A 21,825-nucleotide genomic window follows, 5' to 3' on the forward strand; every position below is an offset into this window, starting at 1 on the left:
AATCACCTCACACTTCTCTACATTAAACTCCATTTGCCACCTCTCAGCCCAGCTCTGCAGCTTATCTATATCCCTCTGTAACCTGCTACATCCTTCCACACTATCGACAACACCACCGACTTTAGTATCGTCTGCAAATTTACTCACCCACCCTTCTGCGCCTTCCTCTAGGTCATTGATAAAAATGACAAACAGCAACGGCCCCAGAACAGATCCTTGTGGTACTCCACTTATGACTGTACTCCATTCTGAACACTATTCCTGTAGCCAATGATGACATAAAAATCAAAGCCAAAGGTCCAGCAATCTCTTCCCTGGCCTCCCAGAGAATCCTAGGATAAATCCCATCAGGTCCCGAGGACTTATCTATTTTCAGCCTGTCCAGAATTGCCAACACCTCTTCCCTACGTACCTCAATGCCATCTATTCTATGAGCCTGGGGCTCAGCATTCTCCTCCACAACATTATCTTTTTCCTGAGTGAAGACTGACGAAAAATATTCATTTAGTATCTCGCCTATCTCTTCAGACTCCACACACAATTTCCCATCCCTGTCCTTGACTGGTCCTACTCTTTCCCTAGTCATTCGCTTATTCCTGACATACCTATAGAAAGCTTTTGGGTTTTCCTTGATCCTTCCTGCCAAATACTTCTCATGTCCCCTCCTTGCTCATCTTAGCTCTCTCTTTTGATCCTTCCTCGCTACCTTGTAACTATCCATCGCCCCAACCGAAACTTCACACCTCATCTTCACATAGGCCTCCTTCTTCCTCTTAACAAGAGATTCCACTTCCTTGGTAAACCACGGTTCCCTCGCTCGACGCCTTCCTCCCTGTCTGACCGGTACATACTTATCAAGAACACGCAGTAGCTGATCCTTGAACAAGCCCCACTTATCCAGTGTGCCCAACACTTGCAGCCTACTTCTCCACCTTATCCCCCCCAAGTCACGTCTAATGGCATCATAATTGCCCTTCCCCCAGCTATAACTCTTGCCCTGCGGTGTATACTTATCCCTTTCCATCATTAACGTAAACGTCACCGAATTGTGGTCACTGTCCCCAAAGTGCTCTCCTACCTCCAAATCCAACACCTGGCCTGGTTCATTACCCAAAACCAAATCCAACGTGGCCTCGCCTCTTGTTGGCCTGTCAACATATTGTTTCAGGAAACCCTCCTGCACACACTGTACAAAAAAACGACCCATCTATTGTACTCAAACTATATCTTTTCCAGTCAATATTTGGAAAGTTAAAGTCTCCCATAATAACTACCCTGTTACTTTCGCTCTTATCCAGAATCATCTTCGCCATCCTTTCCTCTACATCCCTAGAACTATTCGGAAGCCTATAAAAAACTCCCAACAGGGTGACCTCTCCTTTCCTGTTTCTAACTTCAGCCCATACTACCTCAGAAGAAGAGTCCCCATCTAGCATCCTCTCCGCCACCGTAATACTGCTCTTGACTAGCAGCGCCACACCTCCCCCTCTTTTGCCTCCTTCTCTGAGCTTACTAAAACACCTAAACCCCGGAACCTGCAACATCCATTCCTGTCCCTGCTCTATCCATGTCTCCGAAATGGCCACAACATCGAAGTCCCAGGTACCAACCCATGCTGCCAGTTCCCCTACCTTGTTTCGTATACTCCTGGCATTGAAGTAGACACACTTCAAACCACCTACCTGAACACTGGCCCCCTCCTGCGACGTCAAATCTGTGCTCCTGACCTCTATACTCTCATTCTCCCTTACCCTAAAACTACAATCCAGGTTCCCATGGCCCTGCTGCATTAGTTTAAACCCCCCCAAAGAGCACTAACAAATCTCCCCCCCAGGATATTTGTGCCCCTCAGGTTCAGATGTAGACCATCCTGTCTGTAGAGGTCCCACCTTCCCCAGAAAGAGCCCCAGTTGTCCAGAAATCTGAATCCCTCCCGCCTGCACCATCACTGTAGCCAAGTGTTTAAATGCTCTCTCTCCCTATTCCTCATCTCACTATCACGTGGCACGGGCAACAACCCAGAGATAACAACTCTGTTTGTTCTAGTTCTGAGCTTCCATCCTAGCTCCCTGAAAGCCTGCCTGACAACCTTGTCCCCTTTCCTACCTATGTTGTTAGTGCCAATGTGGACCACGACTTGGAGCTGCTCCCCCTCCCCCCTAAGGACACGGAAAACACGATCCGAGACATCACGTACCCTTGCACCTGGGAGGCAACATACCAAACGTGAGTCTCTCACGCTCCCACAAAATCTCCTATCTGTGCCCCTGACTATAGAGTCCCCAATTACTAATGCTCTGCTCCTCTCCCCCCTTCCCTTCTGAGCAACAGGGACAGACTCCGTGCCAGAGGCCCGTACCCCATGGCTTACCCCTGGTAAGTCCCCCCCCCCCACAAGTATCCAAAGCGGTATACTTGTTTCTCAGGGGAATGCCCGCAGGGGATCCCTGCACTGACTGCTTCTTCCCAGTCCCTCTTACAGTTACCCACCTATCTCCAATCTTTGGTGTAACTAATTCCCTGAAGCTGCTATCTATGACCCCTTCTGCCTCCCGAATGATCCGAAGTTCTTCCAACACCAGCTCCAGTTCCCTAACTCGGTCTTGGAGGAGCTGGAGATGGCAGCACTTCCTGCAGGTAAAATCAGCAGGGACACTAACGGCATCCCTCACCTCAAACATCCTGCAGGAGGAACATTGCACTCCCTTCCCTGCCATTCCTCTAACTTTCTACCAAGATCTGGCTAACAACTAAATTAAATTTTTTATAAAAAATAATAATATAATAAAATATGGTACTTACCTCACACCAATGGGTTTTATTATTAGGTTAGAGGAGGAGGGAGGGTGGGAGACACTACACGTGTAGTGTCTCGGGTTTCCTCTCCACCAGAATTTATTGGTGAGGGTCTTCCCAGACGTCCGCGGGTCGACTTCCTGTTCCCACCTAAAACACTAATTAAAAAAAAAAAAAAATAATTCTCAGCTCCTGCTGAAATTGACTAACCAGCCAGCTCCACTCCCGCTGAAATCGACTGGCCTGCCCCTGCAACGACAAGTGCTTTTAAAGGACAGACTTACCTCCCAGCAACCACTTCCGCACTGCTATGAGGAGAGGTTGAATAAACTCGGTTTGTTCTCACTGGAACGAAGGAGGTTGAGGGGCGACCTGATAGAGGTATACACAATTATGAGGGGCATAGACAGAGTGGATAGTCAGAGGCTTTTCCCCAGGGTAGAGGGGTCAATTACTAGGGGGCATAGGTTTAAGGTGAGAGGGGCAAGGTTTAGAGTAGATGTACGAGGCAAGTTCTTTACGCAGAGGGTAGTGGGTGCCTGGAACTCACTACCGGAGGAGGTGGTGGAAGCAGGGACGATAGGGACATTTAAGGGGCATCTTGACAAATATATGAATAGGATGGGAATAGAGGGATACGGACCCAGGAAGTGTAGAAGATTGTAGCTTAGTCGGGCAACATGGTCGGCACGGGCTTGGAGGGCCGAAGGGCCTGTTCCTGTGCTGTACATTTCTTTGTTCTTTGTTCTTTGCTCCCGCTGAAACTGACTCGCCAGCTGTTCTCACGCCGAAATCGACTGGCCTGCCCCTGCAAAGACAAGTGCTTTTAAAGGACAGACTTACCTCCCAGCAACCACTTCCCCACTGCTCCCGCTGAAACTGACTCACCAGCTGTTCTCCCGCTGAAATCGACTGGCCTGCCCCTGCAAAGCCAAGTGCTTTTAAAGGACAGACTTACCTCCCAGCAACCACTTCCGCACTGCTCCCGCTGAAACTGACTCACCAGCTGTTCTCACGCCGAAACCGACTGGCCTGCCCCTGCAAAGACAAGTGCTTTTAAAGGACAGACTTACCTCCCAGCAACCACTTCCCCACTGCTCCCGCTGAAACTGACTCACCAGCTGTTCTCCCGCTGAAATCGACGGGCCTGCCCCTGCAAAGACAAGTGCTTTTAAAGGACAGACTTACCTCCCAGCAACCACTTCCGCACTGCTCCCGCTGAAACTGACTCACCAGCTGTTCTCACGCCGAAATCGACTGGCATGCCCCTGCAAAGACAAGTGCTTTTAAAGGACAGACTTACCTCCCAGCAACCACTTCCGCACTGCTCCCGCTGAAACTGACTCGCCAGCTGTTCTCACGCCGAAATCGACTGGCATGCCCCTGCAAAGACAAGTGCTTTTAAAGGACAGACTTACCTCCCAGCAACCACTTCCCCACTGCTCCCGCTGAAACTGACTCACCAGCTGTTCTCCCTCTGAAATCGACTGGCCTGCCCCTGCAAAGACAAGTGCTTTTAAAGGACAGACTTACCTCCCAGCAACCACTTCCGCACTGCTCCCGCTGAAACGAAATCATCCAAGTCATTGATAAAAATCACAAATAGCAGAGGACCCAGCACTGATCCCTGTGGTACACCGCTGGTAACTGGGCTCCAGGATGGAAATTTACCACCCACCACCACCCTCTGTCTTCTCGGTGATCGCCAGTTACTGATCCAATCAACCAAATTTCCCTCTATGCCATGCCTCCTTGCTGCATGAGCCGACCATGGGGCACCTTATCAAACGCCTTATTAAAACCCATATGTCCGACATCAACTGCTCTACCTTCATCTACACTTAGTTACCTCCTCAAAGAATACAATCAAACTTGTGAGGCAAGACTTACCCCTCACAAATCCGTGCTGACTATCCTGGATTAAGCTGTATCTTTCCAAATGATCATAAATCCTATCCCTCAAGACCCTTGCCAATAATTTACCTGTGACCGAAGTGAGACTAATCGGCCTATAATTCCCAGGGTTATACCTATTCCCTTTCTTAAACAAGGTACAACATTCGCCTCTCTCCATTCTTCTGGCAGTGAGGACATAAAGATCAAAGCCAAAGGCTCTGCAATTTAGCGTAGCCAATCCACCTAACCTGCACATCTTTGGGCTGTGGGAGGAAACCGGAGCACCCGGAGGAAACCCACGCACACATGGGGAGGATGGGCAAACTCCACAGGCAGGAATTGTCCCTGGCGCTGTGAGGCAGCAGTGCTAACTGTGCCACCGTGCTGCCCTTAATCAAACTGGACTCAGCCTGAACAAATCTGTCCTGACGCCCTTTGATTAATTTATGTCTTCCTAGACGATGATTTATATCATTTCGCACAATTATTTCCCATAATTTAACCACCACAGACGTTAGGCGGAGTGGTCTGTAATTAGTCACACTGGTCTCTCCATCCTGTTTTTATCAATGTTATTAGACCATAAGACCATAAGATATAGGAGCAGAATTAAGCCCATCAGGTCTGCTCCATCATTCAATCATGGCTGATATATTCTCATCCCCATTCTCCTGCCTTCTCCCCAGAACCCCTGATCCCCTTACTGATCAAAAACCTATCTATCTCTGTCTTAAAGACACTCAGTGATTTGGCCTCCACAGCTTCTGCGGCAAAGAGTTCCACAGATTCACCACCCTCTGGCTGAAGAAATTCCTCCTCATCTCAGTTTTAAAGGATCGTCCCTTTAGTCTGAGATTGTGTCCTCTGGTTCTAGTGTTTCCTACAAGTCATTTCCTACAAGAATTGGCAAGTCATGTTGCAGCTGTGTATAGAACCTTAGTTAGGCCACACTTGGAGTATAGTGTTCAATTCTGGTCGCCACACTACCAGAAGGCTTTAGAGAGGGTGCAGAAGAGATTTACCAGGATGTTGCCTGGTATGGAGGGCATTAGCTCTGAGGAGCGGTTGAATTAACTCGGTTTGTTCTCACTGGAACGAAGGAGGTTGAGGGGCGACCTGATAGAGGTCTACAAAATTATGAGGGGCATAGACAGAGTGGATAGTCAGAGGCTTTTCCCCGGGATAGAGGGGTCAATTACTAGGGGCCACAGTAATTTAAGGTGAGAGGGGCAAGGTTTAGAGTAGATGTACGAGGCAAGTTTTTTACGCAGAGGGTAGTGTGTGCCTGGAACTCGCTGCTGGAGCAGGTGGTGGAAGCAGGGACGATAGTAACATTTAAGGGGCATCTTGACAAATACATGAATAGGATGGGAATAGAGGGATATGGACCCAGGAATGTAGAAGATTTTAGCTTAGACGGGCAGCAGGGTCGGCACAGGCTTGGAGGGCCGAAGGGCCTGTTCCCGTGCTGTCCTTTTCTTTGTTCTTTGTTCTAAGTGGAAACATCCTCTCCACGTCCACTCTATCCGGGCCTCGCAGTATCCTGTCAGTTTCAATAAGATCCACCCTCGTCGTCCTAAACTCCAACAGACCCAGAGTCCTCAACCGTTCCTCATACGACAAGCTCTTCATTCCAGGGATCATTCTTGTGAACCTCCTCTAGACCCTTTCCAAGGCCAGCACATCCTTCCTTGGGTACGGGGCCCAGAACTGCTCCCAATACTCCAAATGGGGTCTGACCAGAGCCTTTTCCAGCCTCACAAGTACAACCCTGCTCTTGTATTGTAGCCCTCTGGCCATGAATGCTAAGATTGCATTTGCCTTCCTAACTGCCGACTGAATCTGCACGTTAACCTTAAGAGAATCTTGAACAAGGACTCCCAAGTCCCTTTGTGCTTCCTCAGCATTTCCCCATTTAGAAAATAGTCTATGCCTCCATTCCTCCTTTCAAAACGCAGAACCTGACACTTTTCCACATTGTATTCCATCTGCCACTTCTTTGCCCACTCTCCTCGCCCCTCCAAATCCTTCTGCAGCCCCCCCCCCACCCCCCCCCCCCCCCCCCTGCTTCCTCAACACTACCTGTCCCTCTACAGATCTTTGTATCATCTACAAACGTAGCAACAGTACCTTCAGTTCCTTCCTCCAGATCATTAATGTATATTGTGAAAAGTTGTGGTCCCAGCACAGACCCCTGAGGCACATAACTAGATACCGGTTGCCATCCTGAAAAAGACCCCTTTATCCCCACTCTCTGCATTCTGCCAGTCAGCCAATTCTCTACCCATGCCAGTCTCTCGCCCTGAAAACCATGGCACCTTAACTTATTTAACAGACTCCTCTATGGCACCTATGGGCAGCACGGTAGCATTGTGGATAGCACAACTGCTTCACAGCTCCAGGGTCCCAGGTTCGATTCCCGGCTTGGGTCACTGTCTGTGCGGAGTCTGCACATCCTCCCCGTGTGTGCGTGGGTTTCCTCCGGGTGCTCTGGTTTCCTCCCACAGTCCAAAGATGTGCAGGTTAGGTAGATTGGCCATGATAAATTGCCCTTAGTGTCCAAAATTGCCCTTAGTGTTGGGTGGGGTTACTGGGTTACGGGGATAGGGTGGAGGTGTTGACCTTGGGTAGGGTGCTCTTTCCAAGAGCTGGTGCAGACTTGATGGGCCGAATGGCCTCCTTCTGCACTGTAAATTCTATGATTGTCAACGACCTTCTGGAAATCTAAATAGACCATGTCCACTGGTTCTCCTTTCTCTATCTTCCTTGTTATTCTCAAAGAACCCTAACAGATTTGTCAGACATGATCTCCCTTTGACGAAGCCGTGCTGACTCAGTCCTATTTTACCATGCACTTCCAAGTACTCCGCAATCTCATCTTTAATAATGGACTCTCAAATCTTACCTATGACCGAAGTCAGGGTAACCGGCCTATAATTTCCCATCTTCTGCCTCCCTCCCTTCTTAAACAGCGGTGTTACATTAGCCACCTTCCAGTCCTCTGGGACCCTCCCTGCCTCCAGTGATTCCTGAAAGATCATCACTAATGCCTCCACAATCTCCTCCGCTATCTCCTTTAGAACGCTGGGGTGTAGTCCATCCGGTCCAGGTGGCTTATCCACCTTCAGACCTTTCAGTTTCCCCAGAACCTTCTCCTTAGTGATGGCCACTACACTCACCCCTGCCCCCTGGTTCTCCTGGTGTTCGGTCATCCCACTGGTGTCTACCACTGTGGAGACTGATGCAAAACTATTCAGTTTGTCTGCCATTTCTTTGTTTTATTATGGGCCAGGGTTCAGAGAACCCCAAAGTGTATCATGGAGTTCACCTGACCCACAACTTTTACTAGATTGTGGTATGGGGAGCACACGGCTCACTTTACAGATGTGGGACAGCAGAAAATGGACCAGTTGTTTTTAAAACAAAACAATGTTTATTCTATGAACTCAAGTTAACCTTTCTACAACAAACAGTGAACATCTTAGCAACCAGTAAATCAAATACACCCCCCAAAGAATACCACACTAAATAACCTGTATGCTGTCCTTTTACCATCCAAAAGACTTAGCAAACCTCCAAACAGGAGCACATCAGGGTTTACATTGAAGACTGAAAACATTTATACTTCTTCTGAATTCACCAAATGATCCATAGATAGTCTTTGGATGGCAGAGATCAACAGCAGTGCAGCTCACAGACACACCCAAGCTTTCTCCAACTGAAACCCAAAAAGCAGAAGTAGAGCTTAGCCCCACCCACACTCTGACATCACTGCAGTAACATGAGCAGCTCCATTTCTTAAAGGTACATTTCTTAAACACCCATTTCTTAAAGGGTACTCTCACATGACAGTTTCCTATTATTCTCCAGCCTCATTTTCCAGTTATATGTTCATTCTTGCTTCTCTCTTAACTTTTATATATTGAAAGAAACTCTTGCAATCTTCTTTTATATTACTAGCTAGCTTGCACTCATATTTCATCTTCGCCCCCCCCTTACTGCTTTTTTAGTTGTCCTCTGCTCACTTTTAAAGGCTTCCCAATCCACTGGCTTTCCACGAATGCTCGCCAGTTTGTATGTTTTTTCTTTTGCTTTCATGCTGTCTTTGACTTCTCTAGTCCGCCATGGTTGCCTCGTCCTCCCCCTTAGCATGTTTCCTCCTCCTTGGGATTAATTTCTTTTGTGCCTCCTGTCATGTAAGTGTCCCTTTAAGAAAGTTGTGACCTCTTATCATGTGACATGAGAAGAAAAGGGAATAAAAGAAAATACATAATAGGGCAACACAACATATCCAATGTAACTACACAAGCACTGGCATCGGATGAAGCATACAGGGTGTAGTGTTAATGAGGTCAGTCCATAAGAGGGTCATTTAGGAGTGGTGACAGTGGGGAAGAAGCTGTTTTTGAGTCTGTTCGTGCATGTTCTCAGACTTCTGTATCTCCTGCCCGATGGAAGAAGTTGGAAGAGTGAGTAAGCCGGGTGGGAGGGATCTTTGATTATGCTGCCCGCTTTCCCCAGGCAACGGGAGGCGTAGATGGAGTCAATGGATGGGAGGCAGGTTCGTGTGATGGACTGGGCGGTGTTCACGACTCTCTGAAGTTTCTTGCGGTCCTGGGCCGAGCAGTTGCCATACCAGGCTGTGATGCAGCCCGATAGGATGCTTTCTATGGTGCATCTGTAAAAGTTGGTAATAGTTAATGTGGACATGCCGAATTTCCTTAGTTTCCTGAGGAAGTATAGGCGCTGTTGTGCTTTCTTGGTGGTAGCGTCGACGTGGGTGGACCAGGACAGATTTTTGGAGATGTGCACCCCGAGGAATTTGAAACTACTAACCATCTCCACCTCGGCCCCGTTGATGCTGACGGGTGTGTACAGTACTTTGCTTCCTGAAGACAATTACCAGCTCTTTAGTTTTGCTGGCATTGAGGGAGAGATTGTTATCGCTACACCACTCCACTAGGTTCTCTATCTCCCTCCTGTATTCGGACTCATCGTTATTCGAGATCCGGCCCACTATGGTCGTATCGTCAGCAAACTTGTAGATGGAGTTGGAACCAAGTTTTGCCACACAGTCGTGTGTGTACAGGGAGTAGAGTAGGGGGCTAAGTACGCAGCCTTGCGGGGCGCCGGTGTTGAGGACTATTGTGGAGGAGGTGTTGTTGTTCATTCTTACTGATTGTGGTCTGTTGGTCAGAAAATCGAGGATCCAGTTGCAGAGTGGGGAGCCAAGTCCTAGGTTTTGGAGCTTTGATATGAGCTTGGCTGGGATTATGGTGTTGAAGGCGGAGCTGTAGTCAATAAATAGGAGTCGAATGTAGGAGTCCTTGTTTTTGAGATGCTCTAGGGATGAGTGTAGGGTCAGGGAAATGGTGTCTGATGTGGACCGGTTGCAGCGGTATGCGAATTGCAGTGGATCAAGGTGTTCTGGGAGTATGTAGGTGATGTGCTTCATGATCAACCTCTCGAAGCACTTCATTACGACTGAAGTCAGGGCCACTGGTCGGTAGTCATTGAGGCACGTTGCCTGGTTCTTCTTTGGTACCGGTATGATGCTGGTCTTCTTGAAGCAGGTGGGGACCTCGGAGAGGAGTAGGGACAGGTTAAAGATGTCCGTGAATACCTCTGCCAGCTGGTCCGCGCAGGCTCTGAGTGCACGACCAGGGATCCCGTCTGGGCCCGTCACTTCCGAGGGTTCACTTTCAGGAAGGCAATTTGACTTTGGAAGCTGTGATGGTGGGTATGGGTGAGTTATGGGCTGCTGGGGCACTCGCCAGCGGATTGTTGGTTACCTGCTCGAACCGAGCACAGAATGCATTGAGTTCATCAGGGAGGGGTGCGCTGCTGCCAGAGATACTGTTCGACTTGTAGCCCGTTATGTTGTTTAGTCCTTGCCACAACCGCCGAGAGTCTCTCTGTGACTCTAGCTTGGTTTGATCTTCTCTCTTGGCATCTCGGATGGCTTTGCAGAGGTCGTACCTGGATTTCTTGTATAGGTCAGGGTCGTCTGCCTTGAACGCCTCAGATCTGTCCTTCAGTAGGGAGTCAATCTCGCGATTGAGCCATGGTTTCCGGTTGGGGAACGCACGTACTGCTTTCTTTGGCACGCAGTCGTCCACACGTTTGCTGATGAAGTCTGTGACGGTGGTGGCATACTCATTTAAGTTGGTCGCTGAGTTCTTAAATATGGACCAGTCCACTGTCTCTAAGCAGTCACGTAAGAGCTCTTCTGTCTCCTCGGACCAGCACTGCACAACCTTCTTAGCTGGATTCTCCCGCTTGAGATTCTGCTTGGATGCCGGGAGAAGGAGCACCGTCTTATGGTCTGATTTCCCAAAGTGCGGTCGGGGGATGGAACGGTAGGCGCCCTTGATTTTTGAGTAGCAGTGGTCAAGAGTGTTGTCGCCCCTGGTGGGACAGGAGATGTACTGGTGGAATTTTGGCAGTACACTCTTGAGGTTGGCCTTGTTGAAGTCTCCGGCCACGATGAACAAGGCCTCCGGGTGTTCTGATTCGTAGTTGTTTATTACTGAGGATAGTTCGTCCAGCGCCTTCCTCACTACTGCCTGGGGTGGGATGTAGACCGCTGTGATAATGGCTGAAGTGAACTCACGTGGAAGATAATATGGGCGGCACTTTACGGTCAGGTATTCCAGGTCTGGGAGCAGTGGGTCGCCAGAGTCGCCACATCCAAGCACCAGGAAGAGTTGATGAGGAGGCAAACCCCTCCACCCTTCACTTTGCCTGATGATGCCGTGCGGTCCGCCCGGTGAATTGAGAAGCCGTCAGGTTGTATGGCACAGTCCGGTGAGGCGGGGGTGAGCCATATCTCTGTGAAACAGAGCACACAGCAGTCTCTTACTTCCCTCTGAGAGGTACGTCTGGCGTAAAGTTCATCCAGCTTGTTTTCGATCGCTTGGACGTTTGCCAGGAGTATGCTGGGGAGAGGGGTCTTGAAACCGCGTTCCTTCAGTCTAACCTGCAGACCGCCACGTTTCCCTCGCTTCCTCGGTCGGCGGCTGCTGCTGGATGATCCTGGGATCCGATGGGAGAAGTCTGACCTTGTGGAAGGTAGGTGGTCGCGTCTGGCGGGGTCCAGGGCGCTGGCGGGGACCAGGACGCTGGTTACGTATCTGGGGTCGCGTCTGGCAGGGTCCCGGGCGCTGGTTGAGGTAGAGGGGTTGCTAGGGGGACATGTTTGCGGTCTCGATGGGTCCCGGCGTTCTGTGGGCCCGGGAATACCTTGCAGCGCGTTCAGGTCCTCGCACGGGGTCTCTGCCGTTTCGGGGGTCCTGGGTCGTGGGCAGGGGCTTCCTGAGGCAGGTTGGGCTGGGTCCCGTGGTCTGTTCCCTCCCTGAGCGCTCCTGGGGTCGGGTCTTGAAGTAGGCCCGGTCGGGCCTCCACGTGGATTTTTCTTTCTTCCATCACCAGGTAGGTCGGGTCACTGGGCGGACCTCTCCGGGTCGGGTCGCTGGGCAGGTCTCTCGGGGTCGGGTGGCTGGGCGGGTCTCTCGGGGTCGCTGGGCGGGTCTCTCGGGGTCGCTGGGCAGGTCTCTCGGGGTCGCTGGGCGGGTCTCTCGGGGTCGGGTCGCTGGGCGGGTCTCTCGGGGTCGCTGGGCGGGTCTCTCGGGGTCGGGTCTCGGGGTCGGGTCTCTCGGGGTCGGGTCGCTGGGCGGGTCTCTCGGGGTCGGGTCGCTGGGCGGGTCTCTCGGGGTCGGGTCTCTCGGGGTCGCTGGGCGGGTCTCTCGGGGTCGCTGGGCGGGTCTCTCGGGGTCGGGTCTCTCGGGGTCGCTGGGCGGGTCTCTCGGGGTCGGGTCGCTGGGCGGGTCTCTCGGGGTCGGGTCGCTGGGAGGGCCTCTCGGGGTCGGGTCGCTGGGCGGGTCTCTCGGGGTCGGGTCGCTGGGCGGGTCTCTCGGGGTCGGGTCGCTGGGCAGGTCTCTCGGGGTCGGGTCGCTGGGCGGGTCTCTCGGGGTCGGGTCGCTGGGCGGGGCCTCTCGGGGTCGGGTCGCTGGGCGGGTCTCTCGGGGTCGGGTCGCTGGGCGGGTCTCTCGGGGTCGGGTCTCTCGGGGTCGCTGGGCGGGGCCTCTCGGGGTCGGGCCTCTCGGGGTCGGGTCTCTCGGGGTCGCTGGGCGGGACCTCTCGGGGTCGGGCCTCTCGGGGTCGGGTCTCTCGGGGTCGGGTCGCTGGGCGGGCTTCTCGGGGTCGCTGGGTGGGCCTCTCGGGGTCGCGTTGCGCCGGGTCTTGCCGTCGGGGGTCGGGTCGGGAGCTCCTGGGACTGGGCCGGGCGATCCGGGGGCTGGCGTCGGGAGTGAGGTCGGGTTTGGAGCTCCGAGGTCCGGGTCGCTCCAAATCGAGGTCGGGGCTTCACTTCCGGTTCGGGCCCGATCTTCTTGCAGGTCGCGGAGGTCAGGTCGGGTCGGGTCAAAAGGTCTCCAAGGACCTCGGAGGATGTTCAAGCTGCAAGAGAGGCTACAAGAGAGAGGCTCGGAATCATGTTCGGGTCAGAATTAAATTTTAAAAGATGAGAAGGAGTATAAGTTAAGTAAAAAGTGGATCTGTTTGTGAGAGCTCGCAGAGAGTCGCCTCGCTCCGGCGTCAGCGCGGGAACATTTTGTCTCTTTCAGGGAATAGGGCCACTTTCCAGAATGCTGAACACGGTAATATTCCCTCCCCTGCTGAGTTTATCCCACTGCACATTTCACACACGTCCTCCTGAATACAATGTGAAATGGAAACACAACATGCTGCAAATACTCAGCAGCTCAGTCAGCTTCTGTGGAGAGAATCAGAGTTAATGTTTGGAGTTGTGATAACTCCTCTGTCCTGACGAAGGGTCATCACAAACAGAAAGGTTAATTCTGTTTCTCTCCACACAGGCTGCCTGACCAGCTGAGTAATTCCTGCTTCATTTTATTGTGATTTCCCCAGTCCAGCGACTGACTCTGTGATTGTTCTTTCAGTCCTGGTGGATCGACCATTCCTGAGGCTGTTGTTCCAGTCAAGCACTGCTCCACAAACGCCCCGGGCTGGTTACGTGGTAATTTCAGACTCTATTATCTCAGATTTCCATTGACTGTCCAACATATTCACACTGGATACACTTTTCACTCTTTCTATCCCTCGTTTCAGGTAGTCATCCCACTCCGGGTGATGGGGAGGTGAAGAGGCAAGTTTGTTTTCACTTGAGTGGAAATCCCTGCGACTGGAGTGTGGAAATAAAGATCAAACGCTGCAGCGATTACTTTGTTTATTACTTGAAGAAGTCTCCTATCTGTTTCCTCGCTTACTGCACAGGTACATTGGGGTTTTTAAATGGAGTAAACGGGTAATTCTGGGATGTCCCAGGTCAGCAGCAGCAATGACAAAGTTACATCAGAGCCTCGCTGCTGGAAGGGACTGAAACCCAAAGTGTAATTTCCAGCGACGGGAACTGAATCAGACACTCTGATAGCTCCTTTGTAACCCTTTCCCAACTCACTCACCTTGCTGCAGTCGGAGGGGAAACGTTCAAATCAATTCGGAAGGATGTGAGAACTGGACACTTGGATAATGATGATCTGATTGGACACAGTCGACATGGGTTAATGTGGGGAAAGATGTTGGACGAACATGTTGGGGGTTTTGAGGATGTTACAGACAGAATAGATAAAGGGGAATGTCGAGTCCCCGGGCGGGATTCTCCGTGAATCGGCGCGATGGCCCGAACAACTCGCCAAAAACGGCGCAAATGACTCCGGCCCGCAATGGGCTAGCAGCGGCGTGATGCCATTCGCGATGGCACTACCCAGCACCCACCCAGCCAGCACCCACCCAGCACACACCCACCCAGGAACCACCCACCCAGCACCCACCCACCCAGCGCCCACCCACCCAGCGCCCACCCACCCAGGACACACCCACCCAGCACACACCCACCCAGTACCCACCCACCCAGCACCCACCCAGGACACACACACCCAGGACACACCCACCCAGGACACACACACCCAGCACACACACACCCAGGACACACCCACCCAGCACCCACCCACCCAGCACCCACCCACCCAGCACCCACCCACCCAGCACACACCCACCCAGCACAAACCCACCCAGCACACACCCACCCAGCACACACCCACCCAGCACAAACCCACCCAGCACCCACCCACCCAGTACCCACCCACCCAGCACCCACCCAGGACACACCCACCCAGCACCCACCCACCCAGCACCGACCCACCCAGTACCCACCCACCCAGCACCCACCCAGGACACACCCACCCAGCACCCACCCACCCAGTACCCACCCACCCAGCACCCACCCAGGACACACCCACCCTGCACCCACCCACCCAGCACCGACCCACCCAGCACACACACACCCAGGACACACCCACCCAGCACACACACACCCAGGACACACCCACCCAGCACCCACCCACCCAGGACACACATACCCAGCACACACACACCCAGCACCCACACATCCAGGACACACCCACCCAGCACCCACCCACCCAGGACACACATACCCAGCACACACACACCCAGCACCCACACATCCAGGACACACACACCCAGCACACACCCACCCAGCACCCACCCACCCAGCACACACCCACCCAGGACACACCCACCCAGGACACACCCACCCTGCACCAACCCACCCAGCACCCACCCACCCAGGACACACCCACCCAGCACCCACCCAGGACACACACACCCAGCACCCACCCACTCAGGACACACATACCCACAACACACCTACCCAGGACATACCTACCCAGCACCCACCCACCCAGCACCCACCCACCCAGGACACACCTGCCCAGGACACACCCACACAGGACGGACACACCCAGCACACACCTTCCCAGCACACACACACCCAGCACACACACACCCAGCACACACCCACCCAGCACACACCCACCCAGGACGGACACATCCAGCACACACCTACCCAGGACACACCCACCCAGGACGGACACACCCAGCACACACCTTCCCAGGACACACCCACCCAGGACGGACACATCCAGCACACACCTACCCAGGACACACCCACCCAGCACACACACACCCAGCACACACCCACCCAGGACGGACACATCCAGCACACACCTACCCAGGACACACCCACCCAGGATGGACACACCCAGCACACACCTACCCAGGACACACCCACCCAGGACGGACACACCCAGCACACACCTTCCCAGGACGGACACACCCAGCACACACCTACCCAGGACACACCCACCCAGGACGGACACACCCAGCACACACCCACCCAGGACGGACACACCCAGCACACACCTACCCAGCACACACACACCCAGGACGGACACACCCAGCACACACCTACCCAGGGCACACCCACCCAGGACGGACACACCCAGCACACACCTTCCCAGCACACACCTACCCAGGACACACCCACACAGGACGGACACACCCAGCACACACCTACCCAGCACACACACACCCAGGTCACACCTACCCAGCAGACACACACACACACAGCTCACACCTACACAGCACACACATACCCAGCTCACACACACCCATCATACACACACCCAGCTCACACCTACACAGCACACACCCACCCAGCACACACACACCCAACACACATCTACGCAGCACACACACACACACAGCTCACACCTACACAGCACACACCTACCCAGCTCACACACACACCCAGCTCACACCTACACAGCACACACCCACCCAGCACACACACACCCAGCACACACCTACCCTGCACACACACACCCAGCACACACACTCCCAGCACACACCTACCCAGCACACACCTACCCAGCACACACACACCCATCACACACTCACCCAGCACATACGTACGCAGGACACACCTACCCAGCTCACACCTACACAGCACAAACCCACCCAGCACACACACACCCAGCACACACACACCCAGGGCACACCCACCCAGCACCCACCCACCCAGGACACACACACCCAGCACACAAACACCCAGCACACACCCACCCAGCACACACCCACCCAGGACACACACACCCAGCACACACACACCCAGCACACACCCACCCAGCACACACCTACCCAGCACCCACACACCCAGGACACACACGCCCAGCACCCACCCACCAAGGACACACCTACCCAGGACACCCACACCCAGCACCCACACACCCAGGACACCCACACCCAGGACATACACACCCAGCACCCACCCACCCAGGACACACCTACTCAGCACCCACACACCCAGTACACACACACCCAGCACCCACCCACCCAGGACACACACACCCAGGACACACACACCCAGCACACACACACCCAGCACACACACCCAGCACCCACACACCCACAACACACCTACCCAGGACACACCTACCCAGCACCCACCCACCCAGCGCCCACCCACCCAGCGCCCACCCACCCAGCACCCACCCACCCAGCACCCACCCACCCAGGACACACCCACCCAGCACCCACCCACCCAGCACCCACCCACCCAGCACACACACACCCAGCACCCACCCACCCAGGACACACCCACCCAGCACAAACCCACCCAGCACACACCCGCCCAGCACACACACACCCAGCACACACCCACCCAGCACCCACCAACCCAGCACCCACCCACCCAGCACACACCCACCCAGCACCCATCCACCCAGGACACACACACCCAGCACAAACCCACCCAGCACCCACCCACCCAGTACCCACCCACCCAGCACCCACCCACCCAGTACCCACCCACCCAGCACACACACACCCAGGACACACCCACCCAGCACATACCCACACAGGACACACCCACCCAGCACCCACCCACCCAGGACACACATATCCAGCACACACACACCCAGCACCCACACATCCAGGACACACACACCCAGCACACACCCACCCAGCACACACACACCCAGCACACACCCACCCAGGACACACATACCCAGCACACACACACCCAGCACACACACATCCAGGACACACACACCCAGTACACACACACCCAGCACCCACACATCCAGGACACACACACCCAGCACACACCCACCCAGCACACCCACCCAGCACACACCCACCCAGGACACACCCACCCAGGACACACACACCCTGCACCAACCCACCCAGCACCCACCCACCCAGGACACACCCACCCAGCACCCACCCAGGACACACACACCCAGCACCCACCCACTCAGGACACACCCACCCAGCACCCACCCACCCAGGACACACCTACCCAGGACACACATACCCACAACACACCTACCCAGGACATACCTACCCTGCACCCACCCACCCAGCACCCAACCACCCAGGACACACCTACCCAGGACACACCCACACAGGACGGACACACCCAGCACACACCTTCCCAGCACACACACACCCAGCACACACCCACCCAGGACGGACACATCCAGCACACACCTACCCAGGACACACCCACCCAGGACGGACACACCCAGCACACACCTACCCAGGACACACCCACCCAGGACGGACACACCCAGCACACACCTTCCCAGGACGGACACACCCAGCACACACCTACCCAGGACACACCCACCCAGGATGGACACACCCAGCACACACCCACCCAGGACGGACACACCCAGCACACACCTACCCAGCACACACACACCCAGGACGGACACACCCAGCACACATCTTCCCAGCACACACCCGCCCAGCACACACCCACCCAGGACGGACACATGCAGCACACACCTACCCAGGACACACCCACACAGGACGGACACACCCCGCACACACCTACCCAGCACACACACACCCAGGTCACACCTACCCAGCAGACACACACACACACAGCTCACACCTACACAGCACACACATACCCAGCTCACACACACCCATCACACACACACCCAGCTCACAACTACACAGCACACACCCACCCAGCACACACAAACCCAACACACACCTACGCAGCACACACACACACACACAGCTCACACCTACACAGCACACACCTACCCAGCTCACACACACACCCAGCTCACACCTACACAGCACACACCCACCCAGCACACACACACCCAGCACACACCTACCCTGCACACACACACCCAGCACACACACTCCCAGCACACACCTACCCAGCACACACCTACCCAGCACACACACACCCATCACACACTCACCCAGCGCATACGTACGCAGGACACACCTACCCAGCTCACACCTACACAGCACAAACCCACCCAGCACACACACACCCAGCACACACCCACCCAGGGCACACCCACCCAGCACCCACCCACCCAGGACACACACACCCAGCACACAAACACCCAGCACACACCCACCCAGCACACACCCACCCAGGACACACACACCCAGCACACACCCACCCAGCACACACCTACCCAGCACCCACACACCCAGGACACACACGCCCAGCACCCACCCACCAAGGACACACCTACCCAGGACACACACACCCAGCACCCACACACCCAGGACACCCACACCCAGGACACACACACCCAGCACCCACCCACCCAGGACAGACCTACTCAGCACGCACACACCCAGTACACACACACCCAGCACCCACCCACCCAGGACACACACACCCAGGACACACACACCCAGCACACACACACCCAGCACACACACCCAGCACCCACACACCCACAACACACCTACCCTGCACCCACCCACCCAGCACCCACCCACCCAGCACCCACACACCCACAACACACCTACCCAGGACACATCTACCCAGGACACACACACCCAGCACACACCTACCCAGCACCCACACACCCAGCACACACACACCCAGCACACACCTACCCAGCACACACCCACCAGCACCCACACACCCAGCACACACCTACCCAGCACACACCCACCCAGCACACACCCACCCAGCACACTCCTACCCAGCACACACCTACCCAGCACACACCCACCCAGGACACACATACCCAGGACGGGCACACCCAGGACACACCCACCCAGCACACACACACCCACCCAGGACAGACATATCCAGCACACACCTACCCAGGACACACACACCCAGGACGGACACACCCAGCACACTCCTACCCAGCACACACCTACCCAGGACACACCCACCCAGGATGGACACACCCAGCACACACCTACCCAGGACACACCCACCCAGGACACACACACCCAGCACACGCCCCCCCAGCACACACCCACCCAGCACACACACAGCACACACACACCCATCACACATACACCCACCACACACCCACCCAGCACACACACACCCAGCACACACCCACCCAGCACACACCCACCCAGCACACACCTACCCAGCACACACCTACCCAGGACACACCTACCCAGGACACACCCTCCCAGGACACACCCACCCAGGACACACCCACCCAGCACAAACCCACCCAGCACACACACACCCAGGACGGACACACCCAGCACACTCCTACCCAGCACACACCTACCCAGGACACACCCACCCAGGACGGACACACCCAGCACACACATACCCAGGACGGGCACACCCAGGACACACCCACCCAGGACACACCCACCCAGGACGGACACACCCACCCAGGACGGACATACCCAGCACACACCGACCCAGGACACACCCACCCAGGACGGACACACCCAGCACCCACCCACCCAGCACACTCCTACCCAGCACACACCTACCCAGGACGGACACACCCAGGACGGACACACCCAGCACACACCTACCCAGGACACACCCACCCAGGACGGACACACCCTGCACACACCTATCCAGGACACACCCACCCAGGACACACACACGCAGCACACGCCCCCCCAGCACACACCCACCCAGCACACACACAGCACACACACCCATCACACACACACCCAGCACACACACACCCAGCACACACACACCCAGCACACACCTACCCAGCACACACCTACCCAGGACACACCTACCCAGGACACACCCACCCAGGACACACCCACCCAGCACAAACCCACCCATCACACACACACCCAGCACACACACACCCAGCACACACACACCCAGCACACACCTACCCAGCACACACCTACCCAGGACACACCTACCCAGGACACACCCACCGAGGACACACCCACCCAGCACAAACCCACCCAGCAAACACACACCCAGCACACACACACCCAGCACACACCTTCCCAGCACACACACACCCAGCACACACACACCCAGGACGGACACACCCAGCACACTCCTACCCAGCACACACCTACCCAGCACACACCTACCCAGGACACACCCACCCAGGACGGACACACCCAGCACAGACCTACCCAGGACACACCCAGCCAGGACACACCCACCCAGGACGGACACACCCAGCACACACCTACCCAGCACACACACACCCAGCACACACCTTCCCAGCACACACACACCCAGCACACACACACCCAGGACGGACACACCCAGCACACACCTACCCAGCATACACCTACCCAGGACACACCCACCCAGGACGGACACACCCAACACACACCTACCCAGGACACACCCAACCAGGACACACACACCCAGCACACGCCCCCCCAGCACACACCCACCCAGCACACACACAGCACACACACACCCATCACACACACACCCAGCACACACCCACCCAGCACACACACACCCAGCACACACCCACCCAGCACACACACAGCACACACACACCCAGCACACACCCACCCAGCACACACCCACCCAGCACACACACACCCTGCGCATACCCACTCAGCACACACCCACCCAGCACACACCTACCCAGGACGCTCACACCCAGCACAAACACACCCAGCACACACACACACCCAGCACACACCCAGCACACACCTACCCAGGACACACCTACCCAGGACACACCTACCCAGGACGGACATACCCAGCACAAACCTACCCAAGACACACCCACCCAGGACGGACACACCCAGCACACACCTTCCCAGGATGGACACACCCAGCACACACCTACCCAGGACACACCCACACAGGACGGACACACAAAGCACACACCTACCCAGCACGCACACACCCAGGTCACACCTACCCAGCACACACACACACACACAGCTCACACCTACACAGCACACACCTACCCAGCTCACACACACCCATCACAC

The 21,825-nt window shown here is 55.2% G+C and overlaps 1 protein-coding gene across 1 annotated transcript in view; it reads left to right on the plus strand.

Moving 5' to 3' along the window:
* Window positions 1-21,825, plus strand: part of LOC140403363 (pancreatic secretory granule membrane major glycoprotein GP2-like) — a 71,176-nt gene that overhangs the window by 11,348 nt on the left and 38,003 nt on the right. The window contains exons 3-4 of the mRNA XM_072491271.1: window positions 13,653-13,729; window positions 13,822-13,986. Of these exons, the coding sequence (XP_072347372.1) occupies window positions 13,653-13,729; window positions 13,822-13,986 (242 nt within the window). The remainder of the gene's footprint in view (window positions 1-13,652; window positions 13,730-13,821; window positions 13,987-21,825) is intronic.

Source organism: Scyliorhinus torazame, chromosome 27 (assembly GCF_047496885.1).
Source record: "Scyliorhinus torazame isolate Kashiwa2021f chromosome 27, sScyTor2.1, whole genome shotgun sequence".
Lineage (NCBI taxonomy): Eukaryota > Metazoa > Chordata > Chondrichthyes > Carcharhiniformes > Scyliorhinidae > Scyliorhinus > Scyliorhinus torazame.